At 41.4% G+C, this 15,379-nt stretch overlaps 1 protein-coding gene across 2 annotated transcripts in view; it reads left to right on the top strand.

The window, feature by feature from the left end:
* The window catches only part of csmd2 (CUB and Sushi multiple domains 2), a 235,903-nt gene that overhangs the window by 140,966 nt on the left and 79,558 nt on the right, over positions 1-15,379 (top strand). For both annotated transcript variants that reach the window (XM_020090893.2, XM_069516258.1), the window contains 5 exons: positions 884-1,072; positions 2,413-2,582; positions 3,121-3,277; positions 3,440-3,631; positions 7,658-7,784. In XM_020090893.2, the coding sequence (XP_019946452.2) occupies positions 884-1,072; positions 2,413-2,582; positions 3,121-3,277; positions 3,440-3,631; positions 7,658-7,784 (835 nt within the window). The remainder of the gene's footprint in view (positions 1-883; positions 1,073-2,412; positions 2,583-3,120; positions 3,278-3,439; positions 3,632-7,657; positions 7,785-15,379) is intronic.

The following is a 15,379-nucleotide window of genomic DNA, read 5'->3' as shown; positions in this document are numbered from 1 at the left end:
AGGATGAAGCACAAATGGTCCTTTACTTAATGTCGCCTGATATAAACATCTGAATAAAGTAAAAATATATCAAATATCATAACATCGCTGACACTAAAATGCCTCTTGTCCCAAAGAAATATTTAGCTTTATAGGACAAATGAAAAAATCAGTTGTAAAACAGATGAAAGGTTGAATGATGTGAAGATTTCATTACTTAGACGGCCCCCCGGAGGCACATCATGCTGTAATAAATGTAATAAATGACATTTGGTCTCCTGATTTTTTTTTTTTTTAAACTTGAAATTGGTTTTATAGGCAATTCAACTTACTTAAACATGGTTTACCCTCCAGGTCAAATGTGGAACCATTTTCGGAACCTTTTAAAGCACGACAGACGGAGTAATTGGGTTAATTTACATATTTACACAGTATAGGAAGTGTCATGTACTCTTGGTAATAAAAGCAAGTACAAAGAAAAACCATCATAACTATTTCCTCACTGAGGACCAAGGGTGACTATATTTTTTCTGTTGAGGAGCCTGAGGAGATCAGATTGGCTAACTCCTAAAAACACTTTATAAACTTTTAGAAATGTGCATTTATGGATCTTGTGCTCTAAACTGACGTTTACCGGTTAAGTCACCTTATAACACCTAATTTTATAAAATGGGATAATTGTAACACCTATTTTATTTGATTATTTAAATAATTTTATAATCTTTTGCTTTATTTCAGTCTTTTTTATATTTGGCTTCTTTTGATTAATGATTGCTTGACATTTAAACTGTTTTTTTAATCTCTTTTATTGTTCCGTCTTTGTAACTGTTTTGAGAAGTGCTACACAAATACATTTTCTTATGATTAATGTGCTAACACTGTGTATCTACCCTTATTCTTTCAGAGTATGATTTGGAACCATGTGAGGATCCTGGAATCCCATCTTACAGCACCAGGAAGGGCCTGCAGTACGGCGTGGGCGACGCCCTCATCTTCTCCTGTTTCCCAGGTTACCGTCTGGAGGGTCCGGCGAGGGTGGTGTGCTTAGGGGGCAGGAGGCGGGTTTGGAGTTCCCCTCTGCCAAGGTGTGTTGGTAGGTGGTCACATGCTTTATTTTGGCTTTTTCCACTCCCCCCTGTGGTCTTCATCACAGTAACACCACACCGGCCCCTCTCACTCTCACCCACTCATTAAGACACGTAGAAAAGCATTTGGACGATTTTCCTTTTCAGTCCTCCTCATTATTATCCCTCCATACGCCCACTTTTTTGTCTGCTCATTGGATAGCTTCCCAGAATCAGCCTTTTTGACTTTGTCCAAATTATACAGAGCAGCACGTCTAATGAGGACAACATTAGGCAGTTGAAATATGTTAATTATCGATGCTGCTTGTTGCCGGCGCCTCGGAAAACATGATGGATCAAACTGCAAAGATTTAGGTCAGTGTGTTGATTCTACGATGGATGTGTGCGTTGATAGGAAAATATTCATCCTAATGGGACTTATGGTAGGTAAAGCACAGACTATCATGATGATTGACCTACTTATTAACACACTTATAGCAGTTACATATGGGAAACGACACTGAACTACTACTAATTACTTCATTGGAATATTTTCACCACGTTTCTTTTTAGTTTTTTAAATTTCAGAAAGTCATTTGTAGGCATTAAGCTTTCAACACTGCATCGGAAAAAAATAGTTACAGTTTAATACATACACATTTTTTAAGTCATATTTATTTTTCTTTATCCAAACCAAATAATTTCTGATATGATTTGATATTTTTTGCAGTTTTTAAGCTCGTGTGAAGTAGGTCAATCAATTTAACGTCAAAAATGTATTAACATTCACTCGACTGCTTCGTTTTGCTCTCGATAGCATTTTAGCCTTCATTTTTTTCGATGAATCCAGACCTTTTGGGGATGACAGTCAAGGCACATGTCTTCCTTTTCATATATCTACTATATTCAGCCTTATATACTTGATAATCCCCCCCCCCCCCCCCCCTTCCTACCTGGCCGCATTCATGAAGTTCACATTCTGCACATAATAGTGGTGATTTAAATTCTATCTATGTTTTCTATAGAACCCCACCCTCCTTGCTTTTTATCACCCTCCCCCTGATTTGATTCAGAAAAAGGTGATTTTCAGATAGAGCCGACATCACTGTTAATCATATTCCGATTGCGGTGTGATTATGATGATGTGCCACTCAACATTCAGGTGCAGTCAGTGGCCATATCCCTCTCTCCATCACCTCTCCCGTCTCCCTCTGCATGACAGCATGAATAAGTTCCCTCTGAGTTTCAAACATATAGCGATTGACATGTCCTCTGCTCTCTCCAACACCACCACCTCTTCTTCCCTTCCTCTCTCCTCCTCTCTCTTCTTCTGTCTCTCTCTTACTACGCTCCCTCTCTTTTCCCCTAGCTGAATGCGGCTCATCCGTGACGGGCATGCAAGGGGTGCTGCTCTCACCCAACTACCCCGGCTACTATGGCAACAATCACGAGTGCATCTACTCCATCCAAACGCAGCCCGGCAAAGGCATCCAGCTACGGGCGCGGGACTTCAGACTGGAGGAGGATGACATGCTCAAAGTGAGCGGGTTGGGGGAGATATACCCTCTCTCTGTAGCTGCATCTCAAATCAGGGGCTGCATCCTTGGGAGGCTGAAATTAAATAAGATGGTCTGGGATGATCATGCTTTCCATGATAGGCATCACCAGCTTGTCTTGCCTTTCTTGATGTTGCCTAGCAAGAGATGTAAATTTGGACACGACAAGAAAGTTTTAATGTCCCTTGATTTTTAAAAAAATATTTGTCCCGCTGGCTGTTCTGTTGAGTTAAAGTGTGATACTCAAACACTGGAGGAGTGTTATACTCAAACACACAGCGGAGTGAATCCTGGCATTTTTTGGTCCGGGAAAGAACCAACCATTGGAGCCTTCGCTTCTCTGGGATGGTAGGTTGGGACACAATTGTGACACAATTGGTCTTCAAATGCCGAGCGCAAAGGATACATCCCCTGAATTGAGAACAGCCTTGTTAGCATTTCTATGTGTGCATAACTGATCATTTTAATCCCTCTCACTCTCACTCTCTCTCCCTCTCCCCCTCTCCCTCTCTCCCTTACAGGTCTTTGACGGCAGCAGTAATAATGCTCGTCTGCTGGGGGTGTTTACAGGCAGCGAGCTGCTCGACGTAACCCTGAACTCCACCTCCAGCTCCATGTGGCTGGAGTTCATCAGCAACACAGATAACACCAGTAAAGGCTTTGAGCTGCACTTCACTAGTGAGTATCATTGTCTTCCTTCCAAACAAACACACCCACCTTACTTACAGTTTATATCTTGTATGCCCTAATACTTTGTTGTCTTCTTGTTACCTCTGCCATATAAATGTACCATTAATGCATTCTTCCTCATTTGCATACCCCTCCCACGCTCTTTTCAAGGTTTTGAGCTGGTGAAATGTGAGGACCCAGGTGTTCCCCAGTTTGGCTACAAGAAGGAGGACAAAGGTCATTTTGCAGGGAGCTCTGTGTCGTACAGCTGTGACCCGGGCTACACTCTGAAAGGTCCCCAAGTGCTCACCTGTCTGAGGGGGGAGAGGAGGGCATGGGACAGCCCCCTCCCGCTCTGCTTTGGTGAGTCTGGTGCTCTTCTAAAGCTGCTTTCTGATATATACTGAACTCTGGTTAATCTCCTGATATTTTCTGGCTGGGCTGTATGTGAGAACGCAAATGTCCAAGTGAGAGGCTGCCGACGTTCTCTGAAGTTTCTCAGCCAGCCCCTTAAAAAAATCCAGATTATGTCCGAATGAGCCACTGTAAGAACACAGCAAAAGATTTTCTGGAGGAGGGGGCATGTTGATGATGTTTCTAGCATGTGACAGATGCCAAAGTGAAAAAAACTAAAAGATTACAATTATCTCCCGATAAAAAGCTGTGCCATACACTGGTGGGAAGGGTCGGCGCCAATTGCTGTAAACAAAAACATGTTATGTCCGCAGTGGAATTAGTGCATAAGCCTCTGCCTGCTGCACCGCCCCTCATCTTTCTGGAGATTCCTGTGTATTGTTCATGTGCGAAAGGCAAACTCCAGAGAAAGTCCTTGACCAATTGTATGAATATTCTTGTTTGAAAACGGCCTCGAGTTTTCATCAAGTGTGACCCTGCTGTTGGCTGAAGTACGGGTTTATTTGCTAATGTTGCTTTGGGTTCCGGGATTGGCCCTTGCATGAGTTACTTTGTTATCCCAGTGAATGCAACAATGAGAGGCTAATATCCATAGATACAATTTGAACTAGATTTCAGTCAGATGGATTAATGACCCAAATTCAAAAGGATATATGTGTGTTTTATACATATATTAGACTTTGTAAAGTGTATAAATGTATGTTTATGGTTATGATTAAAATGCATGAACAAGTGGGCAGGAATGTAATCTTGCAGCTGGCCAGCTTGTACCCAAGGAGATTCAATTCTGTCGGTAGTTTAATGGTGAACAACTCATCAAGCTCTATAAGGCATTTTGTCTTAAATAATCTTTATGTCAAACTAATTAATAGCTAAACCTGCCACAGAAAGTTTGGGAAATAGAAGTGTTAATTAGCATAAAATTGAGTTTTTGTGTCACTGTTTGTGTTTGGGAGGGGAAAAGTTTGCCTCATGATAGGAGAACATAGTTGTACTTCAACAGTGTACGGCAAACAGAAGATGACATCTTTGCCTGCATAGCTACTGTCTAGACCAGAAGTGACTCGTCCCCTGTGGCAAGTTCGTCGTTGAGATAGTGCTAAAGTCCTTCAACATGTAAGGTTATGTAAAATTGCAGTGTTGTATAACATTATAATACAGTCTCCGTTAGTGTTGCTTTACTGTCTGGTACACAGCTAATCCAAACCAGTTATTATTAGTTGGGTTTTTTTTAAGAAAAAAAACATCTGACCTAGTTCCTTCTCCAACAACAATGTGAATAAGCTGCTGCAGGTTTAAAGGAGCTATGAGGATTGTTTTAGCGCTGCTATTTTTGGGATATTCATTTGGTTGCTTTCCCAGCACCTTATTCAGTGCAATATCTCCTCAGAAATGACTGTGTGCTGTGTAGCTCATCATATTCAAATTGCATCATACTGGCAAATTCCCCCTTTTTTTTTTTTTTTTACTTAACTGACATTTCTTATATTAATAACACACCCAGGCTCATGGGCAGGTGTTTAGCCCTGACCTCTCTGAGCTGAGCAGACTTCAACATTAACTCTCAATCAAAAATTCCTCCATAAAAGTTAAAGAGATGGTGCATCCATCTGATTTGTAGACTTCATCTCTTGTTAACCTGTCACATGTGGCCAGCTCACACACGCTGTGCTTTATTTTCAGAGTGATTAAAAACATGAACGCAGTGTATGTGGTGTCATGGTAAGAAACCCAAAGCAATTTTTTTGCATCTTCTCCTGGGTGACATCTTTGACAGAGACTCTCAGAAACCAGTCACGAGCTCAGTGAGGAAAGCAAGCAGAACGGTGCCCTGTAACATCCGCCAAGGTGATTAGAATAATATTGCTCGGCTCCCCTTTTATCCCAAACTGACAGGTAATTTCATGTCTGGGTATAAACAACATTCATGCATTCTGTATATCTCTGAACAGGCTTGTCCTCCCCCGTGCCCCTTTCTCTGCAGATGATAGCCCGGCAGCCAGAGTGAATTCGGGACTGCTTGTGTTTGTAATGGTGGGATTATTTCCCAGCAGCAGGGACACGCTGAACACAGATGAAAGGTGGTGTGGCATTCAGAGGAGGGAGGAGGATGAAATTTGAGTTGAAACAACGGAGAGAGTTCACATCCTGAAAGTCACTGAGGAGGGACGTTGCAAGGTTGAATCCCTGAGCAGGCGGGACACTCAGGTGTTTACAGGGTTGTGTTTTATTCACAGTTAAAATCAACTGGCATATACAGTGTAAAGAACTGCATCTAAATGGTTTTATTTTTTTTCTAGATAACCCCACATTTCCACATATTAATGTCCAACCAACATTACACAGTATTGTCAAGGGTCTCAGGCAATCAGTTTCCTAAATCCTAAGGAAACAAAACTATTCAATCAAGTCGGATGAATTTGTTTCAGTTAAACAGCTAAAAGTTAGAAACTAAAAACTGATTTGCTATTTTCAGTTGAAACAGCTTGAAAAATAACAAATAGATATAAAGAAAACACCTTTATAAAGTAATACCTTAAGACTAAAGGCCTTTGTTCATCCTGCCATCATTCAGAGGCTAATTTTAACACACCGATCTTTATGTCCCTTTTCTTCCTTTTCAGACAGTAAAAGCAAATATGATTGAAATAGTCTGAACAAAGCATTTATACTCTGTTTTCAATGTGTGGGGAAGTGTGAGGTTTTAGGAGTTTATGCTTTGACAATAAAAATGATCGCAGGCCAACTCCGGTGATTATTGCTGTTTAGACATATAATGATGGTGGTGAGAAAGAGAGACGAGGAGAAAAATGGAAGAAACTCAAAAGAGAGACCGAGGACGGGCGTGTGTTAAATGAAAGGTTACAAAATGTTTACGTCTGTGTACGGAAACAAAAGCTCGTCCCTGTCAAACCCTCTGTCTGTGTTTTATGGTAATTCAGTTAGTTCCTATACTTCCCTCTTGCCAGTCTGTCTGTGGGTGTGTGTGTCTGGGAACAGAGCTCGCTCGTCACAGATGGATTCCACCGCCGTCGTCATCACCATCATCATCAGTATGATTCCTATAGACCTCCGTTTCTTCTCCCTTTTTGAGGGAACTATTTTCCTCTCAGGGCGAAGAAAAGCAACACTTTCACCCTCCTCCTGTCAGCTGAGATGGCCTCAAAGTGTGAACAAAAACACTTCAAACCTGGTGTTGTCGAAGAACATTTTCTCTCATTTCTTTTCATTCACATTTTGGATAAGGGCGCTAGGTGGGTAATTGAAGGGGGCCTGACAATTGCTTTTCAGCGTCAGATCATTTCTGATGGCAATTCATGACTTCAGGCTGAAAAAAAAAACTTCTTTGAACAGTTTTTGACAAAATGATACTATAACCATCCTCTTGACTACAAGTAGTACTACAATGACACCGGCAAACATGCTTAGTGTCCTCTGATGATTCATGACAAGTCCTCATCTGTGCTGTTATGATCTATTGCCTATCACATTACCCAGTAGATACTAATATCAGCAATGCTCCCATTATGGCAACCGTGCATCTGTTCTGCACCCACATGCCGCACACGCTGGAATATCCGAACCTCACTTGATATATTGGATGTTGTGTTGTTCAGTCAACAAGTCCATCAGTTTTCAAAGGCAACAAGATGAGATCATCGTTGAGATTTTCTTTTCTGCGCCAAGAAAAGATATATATTTAAAGTGTATTGAGTTGGCTGCTCTCCCTCCCGTCCAAATGCAAAGAAGAACACATCATGTTTGAGTGTACGGCTGCTATGTCAGTAATTAATAATGATGAGTGGAAAGCGAAGTGAAGCACTTTACTGGATGCAATCCCTGGTATGTTGAGAATGTGATCTTTGCTGTATTTGCTTATTAATTGGACTTCGAGAACATTGATGAGCTTTCATTTTGCTTTCACTCCCTCTCCTTGTTCGCCTCAGTAAATCTCTCTGTCTCTTCTCTTTCCAGCGGAGTGTGGGGGCACCATCAAGGATGAGCCTGCCGGTCGTATCCTGTCTCCGGGCTATCCAGCTCCCTATGAGCACAACCTGCACTGTATGTGGAGCATTGAGGCCGCGCCTGGGAGCACTATTAGGTTTGAGAAACACTCTTTTGTTTCCTTTTTCATGCTTTCTAGTTTCCTGATTACACTGTTTTTTCCCCCAGCCTTTCTTTCAATCTACCACCTCTCAATATACTTCCAATTTAGCCCCCCTTTTTGCAGGGGTATTCATCACTTTCACAGGCTGCTGTGTAATCAATCTTCAGTCAGCTGCGGTTGGCCAGTAGTTGAGTTACTACTGAGTGAGGGGAAATGCCACATTAGAGCCTCCAGCTTTTAGACTACACCAAAGAAACTCAAGTGCTTCAAGTAAACTCTGGCTTATAGACGTTATAGCCTTTACTTTCATGAACTTGATGAAATGTAAGCCAGCAAGATCCTGCAATGGTTTTTGGCTCAGGGTGTCGGTTGATACCTTTCTAGGCAATTTAATCTGCTCGAGTTTGTGCTCCAGCACTGTATTTATTTATTGTCTCATCTATTGAGTTGGACTTGTTCAGGTGCTTTAGTTGCTCATGAGAGTCAGAGTTACAGTGGCATCACAACAGAACAGCCAAAATGTCCCTTGTCCAAACTGCATCCTGTTGAATCTATGGATGCTTCCAAGACTTTTAGATATTGTAGTTTGTTGAGTGTCATTGTCAGCTGTGCAACAATGTTAATTCCTGGTTGGTTTTGCTTTATCCCACCCTTCAGAGAAGATGGGCTCATTTCATGTAACAGTCAGCTGATCACCCAGAATGTGTTTAAGTAAGTCCAGGATTAAAACTGGACTTTTTCTTTAAATATCTAATGATGATAGTTGAATTTCAGGAAAGATGATCTACCCACCTGCTCTCTCTTTGCATATCCTCTACATGCATTTGTGTATGCCATTTTCCAATATACATCAAATAACCAATAGTAGTGCATCCATTCATGAATGAAAATATTTATTTGGTGCGCTCCGTCCTGCGGTTTCCAGGGGACAGAACAGACGTGTGTCCCACGGTACTTGAAGGGATTGTGCTCAGGGCACAGTGCTCTCGCAGAAACTGCAGTTAAATCCTCGAGTACATGTGTAGAAGCAGAAACGTGTCAAAGAGGCAGAGAACACAATAGATGGTTTAAGTGGGAGGGCTATATATAAATATCTTCTCTTATAAATTGGATTAACTTTCACATTCATAATTGAACATTATGTATTCACAACATACATGTTGTGTCTATAGACATAATTCTCCAATTTAATTATTTAATATTTGTTGTATGTCTAAAGAAATCTGCACACTTTTGGTTTGAGTATTTTTAATGCTTTGAATGTGTCCAGCTTTAGCATTTGGTTGTTTCAGGTGATTTTTAGGTCACAATGCATGCACTAATACTTTAAGACTGCACTATATATAGTATTTGGTCCACTGCACCTCATAGTTCTGAATCCATGACAAATTTATGTTGGCTTATCTGCATGTATTTCAGTGTGGATGTTGTCTCATAACTTGCGCATCTGACATTCCCAGGTCCCTGAAGAGTGCTAGTTTAGGTTCATTAGTGCCTTCACTACCTTTGGGTCCCAGGCATTTCTCTGCAAGGTATGCTCCATATCCATGCCTTTGATCCTGCCCACGCAAATTCATTATTGAGAGGAATTTGCAATGCATTAGCTCAGGGATTCCTTGTAAATCAGATGCTGCAGATGAATGTAGCACACTAATCAAACCGTACTGGGTCTGCACAAGACCAGGAGTCGTGCCTTGTGACAGAAGACATCTAAAATACCTATGGACTGGTTTGCTGAGAGTTATTGACAGAAGTATATGGGTGGGAGGGAGAGAGTGGAGTGCAGACATAAAGAGATAATGACAAGATGAAAGGAATAGGGAAGATAATGGAGGCAATGAGCCATTTCACCAATGGAACATTGAGTAGCTACTCCTACAGAGATCAAATGAGGGATTTAGGGCACATGGTACACTGCACAATGAAGCCATATTTATTCATCTAAAAATTGGTATTTATCATTAAGCAAGAAGCATCCCCTCTTATTTGAGAGCAGCAGTGTTTTAAAACGTGGTGATAAAATGTGGTTTACAATGCATGTGCTGTTTATACTGACTGCAGTTAACAAGGCACCAATAGGACTAAGACAGTTTGTGCAGAGCAGGGAGACCATTGTAATAAGGTGCTTGGTTAAACTATTTCTAGAGTACCTTACACTGGATTTGCATACTCATTTATTGATTTGCTGATTTTAATCTCCACATACATCCAGTCTACACTTATCACTCATATTTAAATATTCAACCTGTTGGTCATTTATTATCAAAAACTCACTGGTGTCATTTATTTAAGGAACACCTTTACCCCTGCATGCAAGGATCCAATCAGCCAATCATGTGGCAGCACAGCAATCAATGAAATCCTGCAGATACAGAGTAGGTCAAGAGATTCAGGTAATGTTCACATCAATTATCAGAATGGGGAGAAATGACTTTGACCATGGCATAATTGTTGGTGCCAGATTAGCTGGTTAGAGTGTTTCCGAAGCTGCTGATGTCCTGGGATTTTCACATGCATCAAACTCTAGAGTTTTACCTATATTGGTGTGAAAAACAAAAACATTTAGTGTGGCAGTTCTACAGATGAAAAAGTGTTGATGAGAGTTCAGAGAAGAATGGCCAGAATGGATGAAGCTGACAGAATTTCAACATAGAAACATGTCCCAAAGAACAGAGGCTGTTTTGGCAGCAAAGGGAGACCTGTATGTATCTTCTTGTGGATTGAAGTTTGGATTCAAAATGTGAATTCTATTTTCGTTTTACACAGTGGGGTTTTACTAACTGGCTTGTTTGCACCTTTTAAGAAGGAGGTATTTTAAAAATATGGACTTGGGGTTCGGTAGGTTTTAATAAAGAAAGAGTTAAGATTGTGATGGATAAGATTAGGAATGACTGGGATGAAGGGATGGTGGATGGTTTTCATTAGTGAAAAGTGTGTGTGTGAATGCATGAGTGTGTGTTTCTTTAACCTCTGATTCATTTTCCACTTTCACACCTCTTGCTGCCTGAAAGTAATTGTGAACTGTCTTTTATCCGTATGATAGCACAGTTTACACGACATTACATCATGTGCCTCTCAGCACTTGAACTGACCAAAAAACTGCCGTGAGCAGAACTTTATTCAGGTGTCAAAAGAAACAGTGCCCCCCCCTCCCCTCCGCGCATCAGTTACACTGTCTGCTGTGCTCAGTGTGTTTTAAAGCCTGTGGTGTGGGTGTGTCTCAGTCAGCCTTGATGAATGATCCCACAGGGACGGTCCCACAGAGGCCACATCCACACGTATTGATGAGGTTGGCTCTCAGCGTCACGTTTGCTTCAAACACGCAATCTCAATTAGTAGCGACCGAGCAGGCGGCTGCAAGGGAACCTCACTCTACTCCCTCATTCCCTCCTATCCCCAAACACACACATCCATACACACCCCAACATACACACTTGTTTGTCATCTTCATATCCGCACACACACCTACTGTGAAGACTCCCCACAGGACTCGTGACTGCAGCTCCACTGCTCTGTATTCATACCAGAGAGTCTCGTTGCTCCCAATTTCTCTTTATTTCTCTCGTATGAATACAGAACAGTTAGGGCAGAGTCAAAAGAGACCTGAGTAATCTCTTCCATCCGTCTCTTCCCGCCTCCTTGCAGCGATTCCTCTGACATTTGATTGAACTGTTTTATCTCATTAAAAGAGGGACAAGTGTAAAGGAGAGCCCTCAGCCGTAAACTTCAAAACACAGCTTTCTATGATTCCGCAAAACGTTAACTGAGCACTGAGACCCACATCTCTTTTTTCCTTAGTGAGACGTGCATAATTCCCCTCCTCAAAAACCTGTTGTTTAATTCATCCCTCGTGTTCCCCCCCAACCCCCGAAGCGTTTGTTTTAAGTGCAGAAGTTAGCTCTAAATGGACTTTGCCCACTGGTAGAGTTCACTGCTCTCCCTCGCTCCTCTGAAATGAAGTTTGACGACAATCCGTAAAGCATTTTCTTCACTTTAAAGAAGTGTAAGCTTTAGCACACACTTTGCCCTCTCTTCCACGCAAGATCTAGAGGTAGCCATGGCAGCGGGGTCTCCATCTCCACCGAGAGGATTGGGTGCATCCGACATCTCCTATATGAGTTATATGTGCTAGAATACCACATCTTTTTTTTTTTTTTTTTTTTATCACCCTCCCGCTCTCACTCTTATCATCTCACCGCTGCCGCCCTCCCAAGCCTTCGCTCTTGGAAAGTGACAAGGAGAGATACGCCATTTAGATCTTGTTTAAAAGGAACCAATTATCCCAACATGCAGCCCACGTCCATCCCATCCCCCCGACCACTCAGCACAAATCCCTCCATGCTTCAGAGCTTCCTCTGCTCTCCATCAACCTCTTATCCTCCTGCCATCGTCCTCATCTTCAGGCGGCTGAGCAGCGATCAACGTCAGGCTTGTTTTTTTGTTTTCTACCCTCACATTCTGCTTCCCCCCCGGTGCTCTCCGTCCTCTTTCCAGCCACCTTTCCCATCTTCCTTTCAACACTCAAATCTGTGAATACAACATGATGCCATTCAATGTCTGGCAGTCATGAAAGTTGCATTAGAACATGAGGCCATTCAGCATGTCAGCATCGACCAAACACGTGATTGGAGCTCAACTCAAACATTGTTCATGCAAATTCCCAAATCCATCCTCTATGCTCACTCATACCCTCAATGCTGTGTGCGTACACTCATATGAGCACAATGTCTGCACATAGGCACATTAATATTCTATGCAGGATGGTACACACCTGTACATGTATTAGAAAACAAGCTGTTTTTGTTTTATTCATGCTGGCAAATCCTGTGAAACGCCTCAGTGTCTAGAGTGTGGGGAGGTGGGCTGTAGGAAGAGGGGGTTGTACACCTGAGGGTTTCATATCAGCATTTGCATAACAAGCATCTAACTGCCTGAGGGGCTTACGTGGCAGGGATGGAGGTTTTGAACGTCACCTTGGTTTTGTGGAAGTGCAGGAACAAATTTGGACATGAGGTCACTGCCATAACTGTCATCAGAATTTAATCATGTTTCTAATAAGACACTGTAGTTCAACAGGACTTATATATTTTTTTTATTTCTTATGTTTTTTATATATTGACTGTGATGAGGACTGCAGATTACCTGTTGTTCAATGTTATGTAATTGTTACAATGTATAATATAATACACATCTTTGTCAAATCCTGCAATTTTCTTCTATTCAGTGAAATATTCTACCAATATTCACCATCACATACATAATTCACATTATACTGGTATTGGTCTTCTAAATATTATGTGTAAATACATGAGAACATCATTCCAGAAAAGAAGAGGTGTTTTGATGTATCATAATATAGATGTGATTTAACAAACTACCAGATGAAAACAAAAAGGTTTGGTGCCTTGTGCTTGGGAGCTGCCAAGAAGAACCGCTATCTTTTACTGGTGCGTTTCAGGGTTAACCACGACCAGTAGTTGGTGAAGAAAATTCCACCGGGGCGGCTGTGTCTCAGGGGGTAGAGCAGGTCGTCCACTAGCCAGAGTGTCAGTGGTTCAACCCCTGTTGTGTTCTTGGACAAGATACTGTGAATGTGAATGACGTGTGATTACAACAACCTGTATTTCGCATTTAAAGCACTGAGTGGATTTTCTATCCAATCTCAATGCTGCAACCACTCTAAACAAACAAAATGATTGTCTTCACTTACTTTTAATTGACCATAAACTTCAGGGTTTGATTCTCTGTGCCTTGGAGAAAACACAGTTGTGTGTCTTATTAATTCTCTAAGTGTGGGGGCCCCAGCCTACTCAGGATATGTAAATAGATAAAGCCTGCTCTGTCTTCTTTCTCCTCCAATATCTTGTATTTATTAGTTTGCTTTCCATTTGCAATTTTGTGCTTTTACTGAGCTTTGAATGATAATAGCAATAGAGCTGTATGCAGGGAGGCGATTACAATGAATATGATTATGATATACGCTATCGCTTATATGATGAAGGTTGGAAACATGTGATGCGCTGCTTCTCACAGATAAGGAGGTTAATGTGGGTACTGAATGCACGCATGTCTGCCCCCTCATCCACTTTGCGGGCGTGGATGATCATGTTCGAGTGTGTAATGCATCACACCCCTTAAATATACATATCAGTGCACATTTGTGTGGATGTGCTGCTGCGCCTGTCGACATCTGTTTGTTTTTCCGCACACTTCGCTCACAAGCACAGCGACAGGACTTGTCAAGTAGGTTACGTACAGTATCCACACACACAGCACATTGTTGAGTAGCCCCTGGCTGCAGCTTACACATCAGACGGTATGGAAATCAGAGTCTGACACCAATTATGCAGAAACGGTGGGAACGTGTTGCTAAAACCTGACGTATCAGTGGGTTGCTGTTTCTTCTCTGCATCATTCGTAGCTCAAGGCTCTGTGTATGTATGTGTGCAGAGCGATGAGGATACTAAAAGCACATAAAGTGCCATGATTTCCTCTGGATGAAGAGATTGCCCCACAACTCATTGAATTTAAAATGTTATTCTGAGAAAATGACCACTGGATAGATTTATAATAAGCTGAAGAAGAAGAATGCCTTTATTGTCATTGAACAGGGTGTGCAATGAAATAATAGTGCCACTCCTTTACAGTGCAAACATATAAGTACAAAAATATTAAAAGTAAAAAAGGATATGTTGTTTTATTTATTTATTTTATTTTTAATGAACTGGAACTCGTGGACACAACACTAGAATATACAGGTTTACAGACTCATCCAAAAGAATGAACTTAAGGTATATTTTACTAAACTTAACTTAAGAACATCTCTGTATGTTTGCATCGAAATTAAAATTATTGACACACGAGGGAGATTTTCAGGAAAATGCTTTGAGTTACTAATTCAATTTGAACTCATTGTTCATATCATGGAAGCACACAAACCATTCTATTTGGATACCTGTGTGTTGGTATACTTTCTCACTTAATGCACACAAGATGTCAGGAGAGTATTTGAATCATCAGTTATCTTTGCTGTTATGAACTCAAAGGGAAAACAAACACGTGTTGTGATTGATGCTTTATTTCTGTGTAAGGCAGGTAGATTCGGCTCAACACACTAAAGTGCTTCCTTTACTTTGAACACACCCTCATCTCAATGCATTCCACTGTATTCTTTTATTTTGACGGCATGCAAGACTTGCCTTGATCTGTGTTTCAGAGGGAAGAAAAAATCAAAGGTGTCATTTGAATGTTTTTTTGTATCATGTCTTATATGTGTTTGCAAAGAAGCTCAGAAATCTTTCCTTTATTTCGAGGAGTCCATGTCAACGTCACCCTCAGTCTTAAATACCACTTTTAGTCCTGCTGAGCCTGTCTAAAGCGAGTACTTACACAAACTCACACAAAAGACTTCAAGCAATAAATTAGGACTCCACTGTATCGAGGCTGACACACACACACACACACACACACACACACACACACAAACACACACACAAACACACACACACGTACACAACTGCAGTGCATTTCACATCCAGTGGACTACCAGCTGGCTGACAGCTGTCTCTGCAGAAAGTGAAGGGAAGAAA

Source organism: Paralichthys olivaceus, chromosome 20 (assembly GCF_024713975.1).
Source record: "Paralichthys olivaceus isolate ysfri-2021 chromosome 20, ASM2471397v2, whole genome shotgun sequence".
NCBI classification, from domain to species: Eukaryota; Metazoa; Chordata; class Actinopteri; order Pleuronectiformes; family Paralichthyidae; genus Paralichthys; species Paralichthys olivaceus.
Note: the sequence above shows the minus strand (reverse complement) of the source record. Positions and strands in the feature narration are given on the sequence as shown.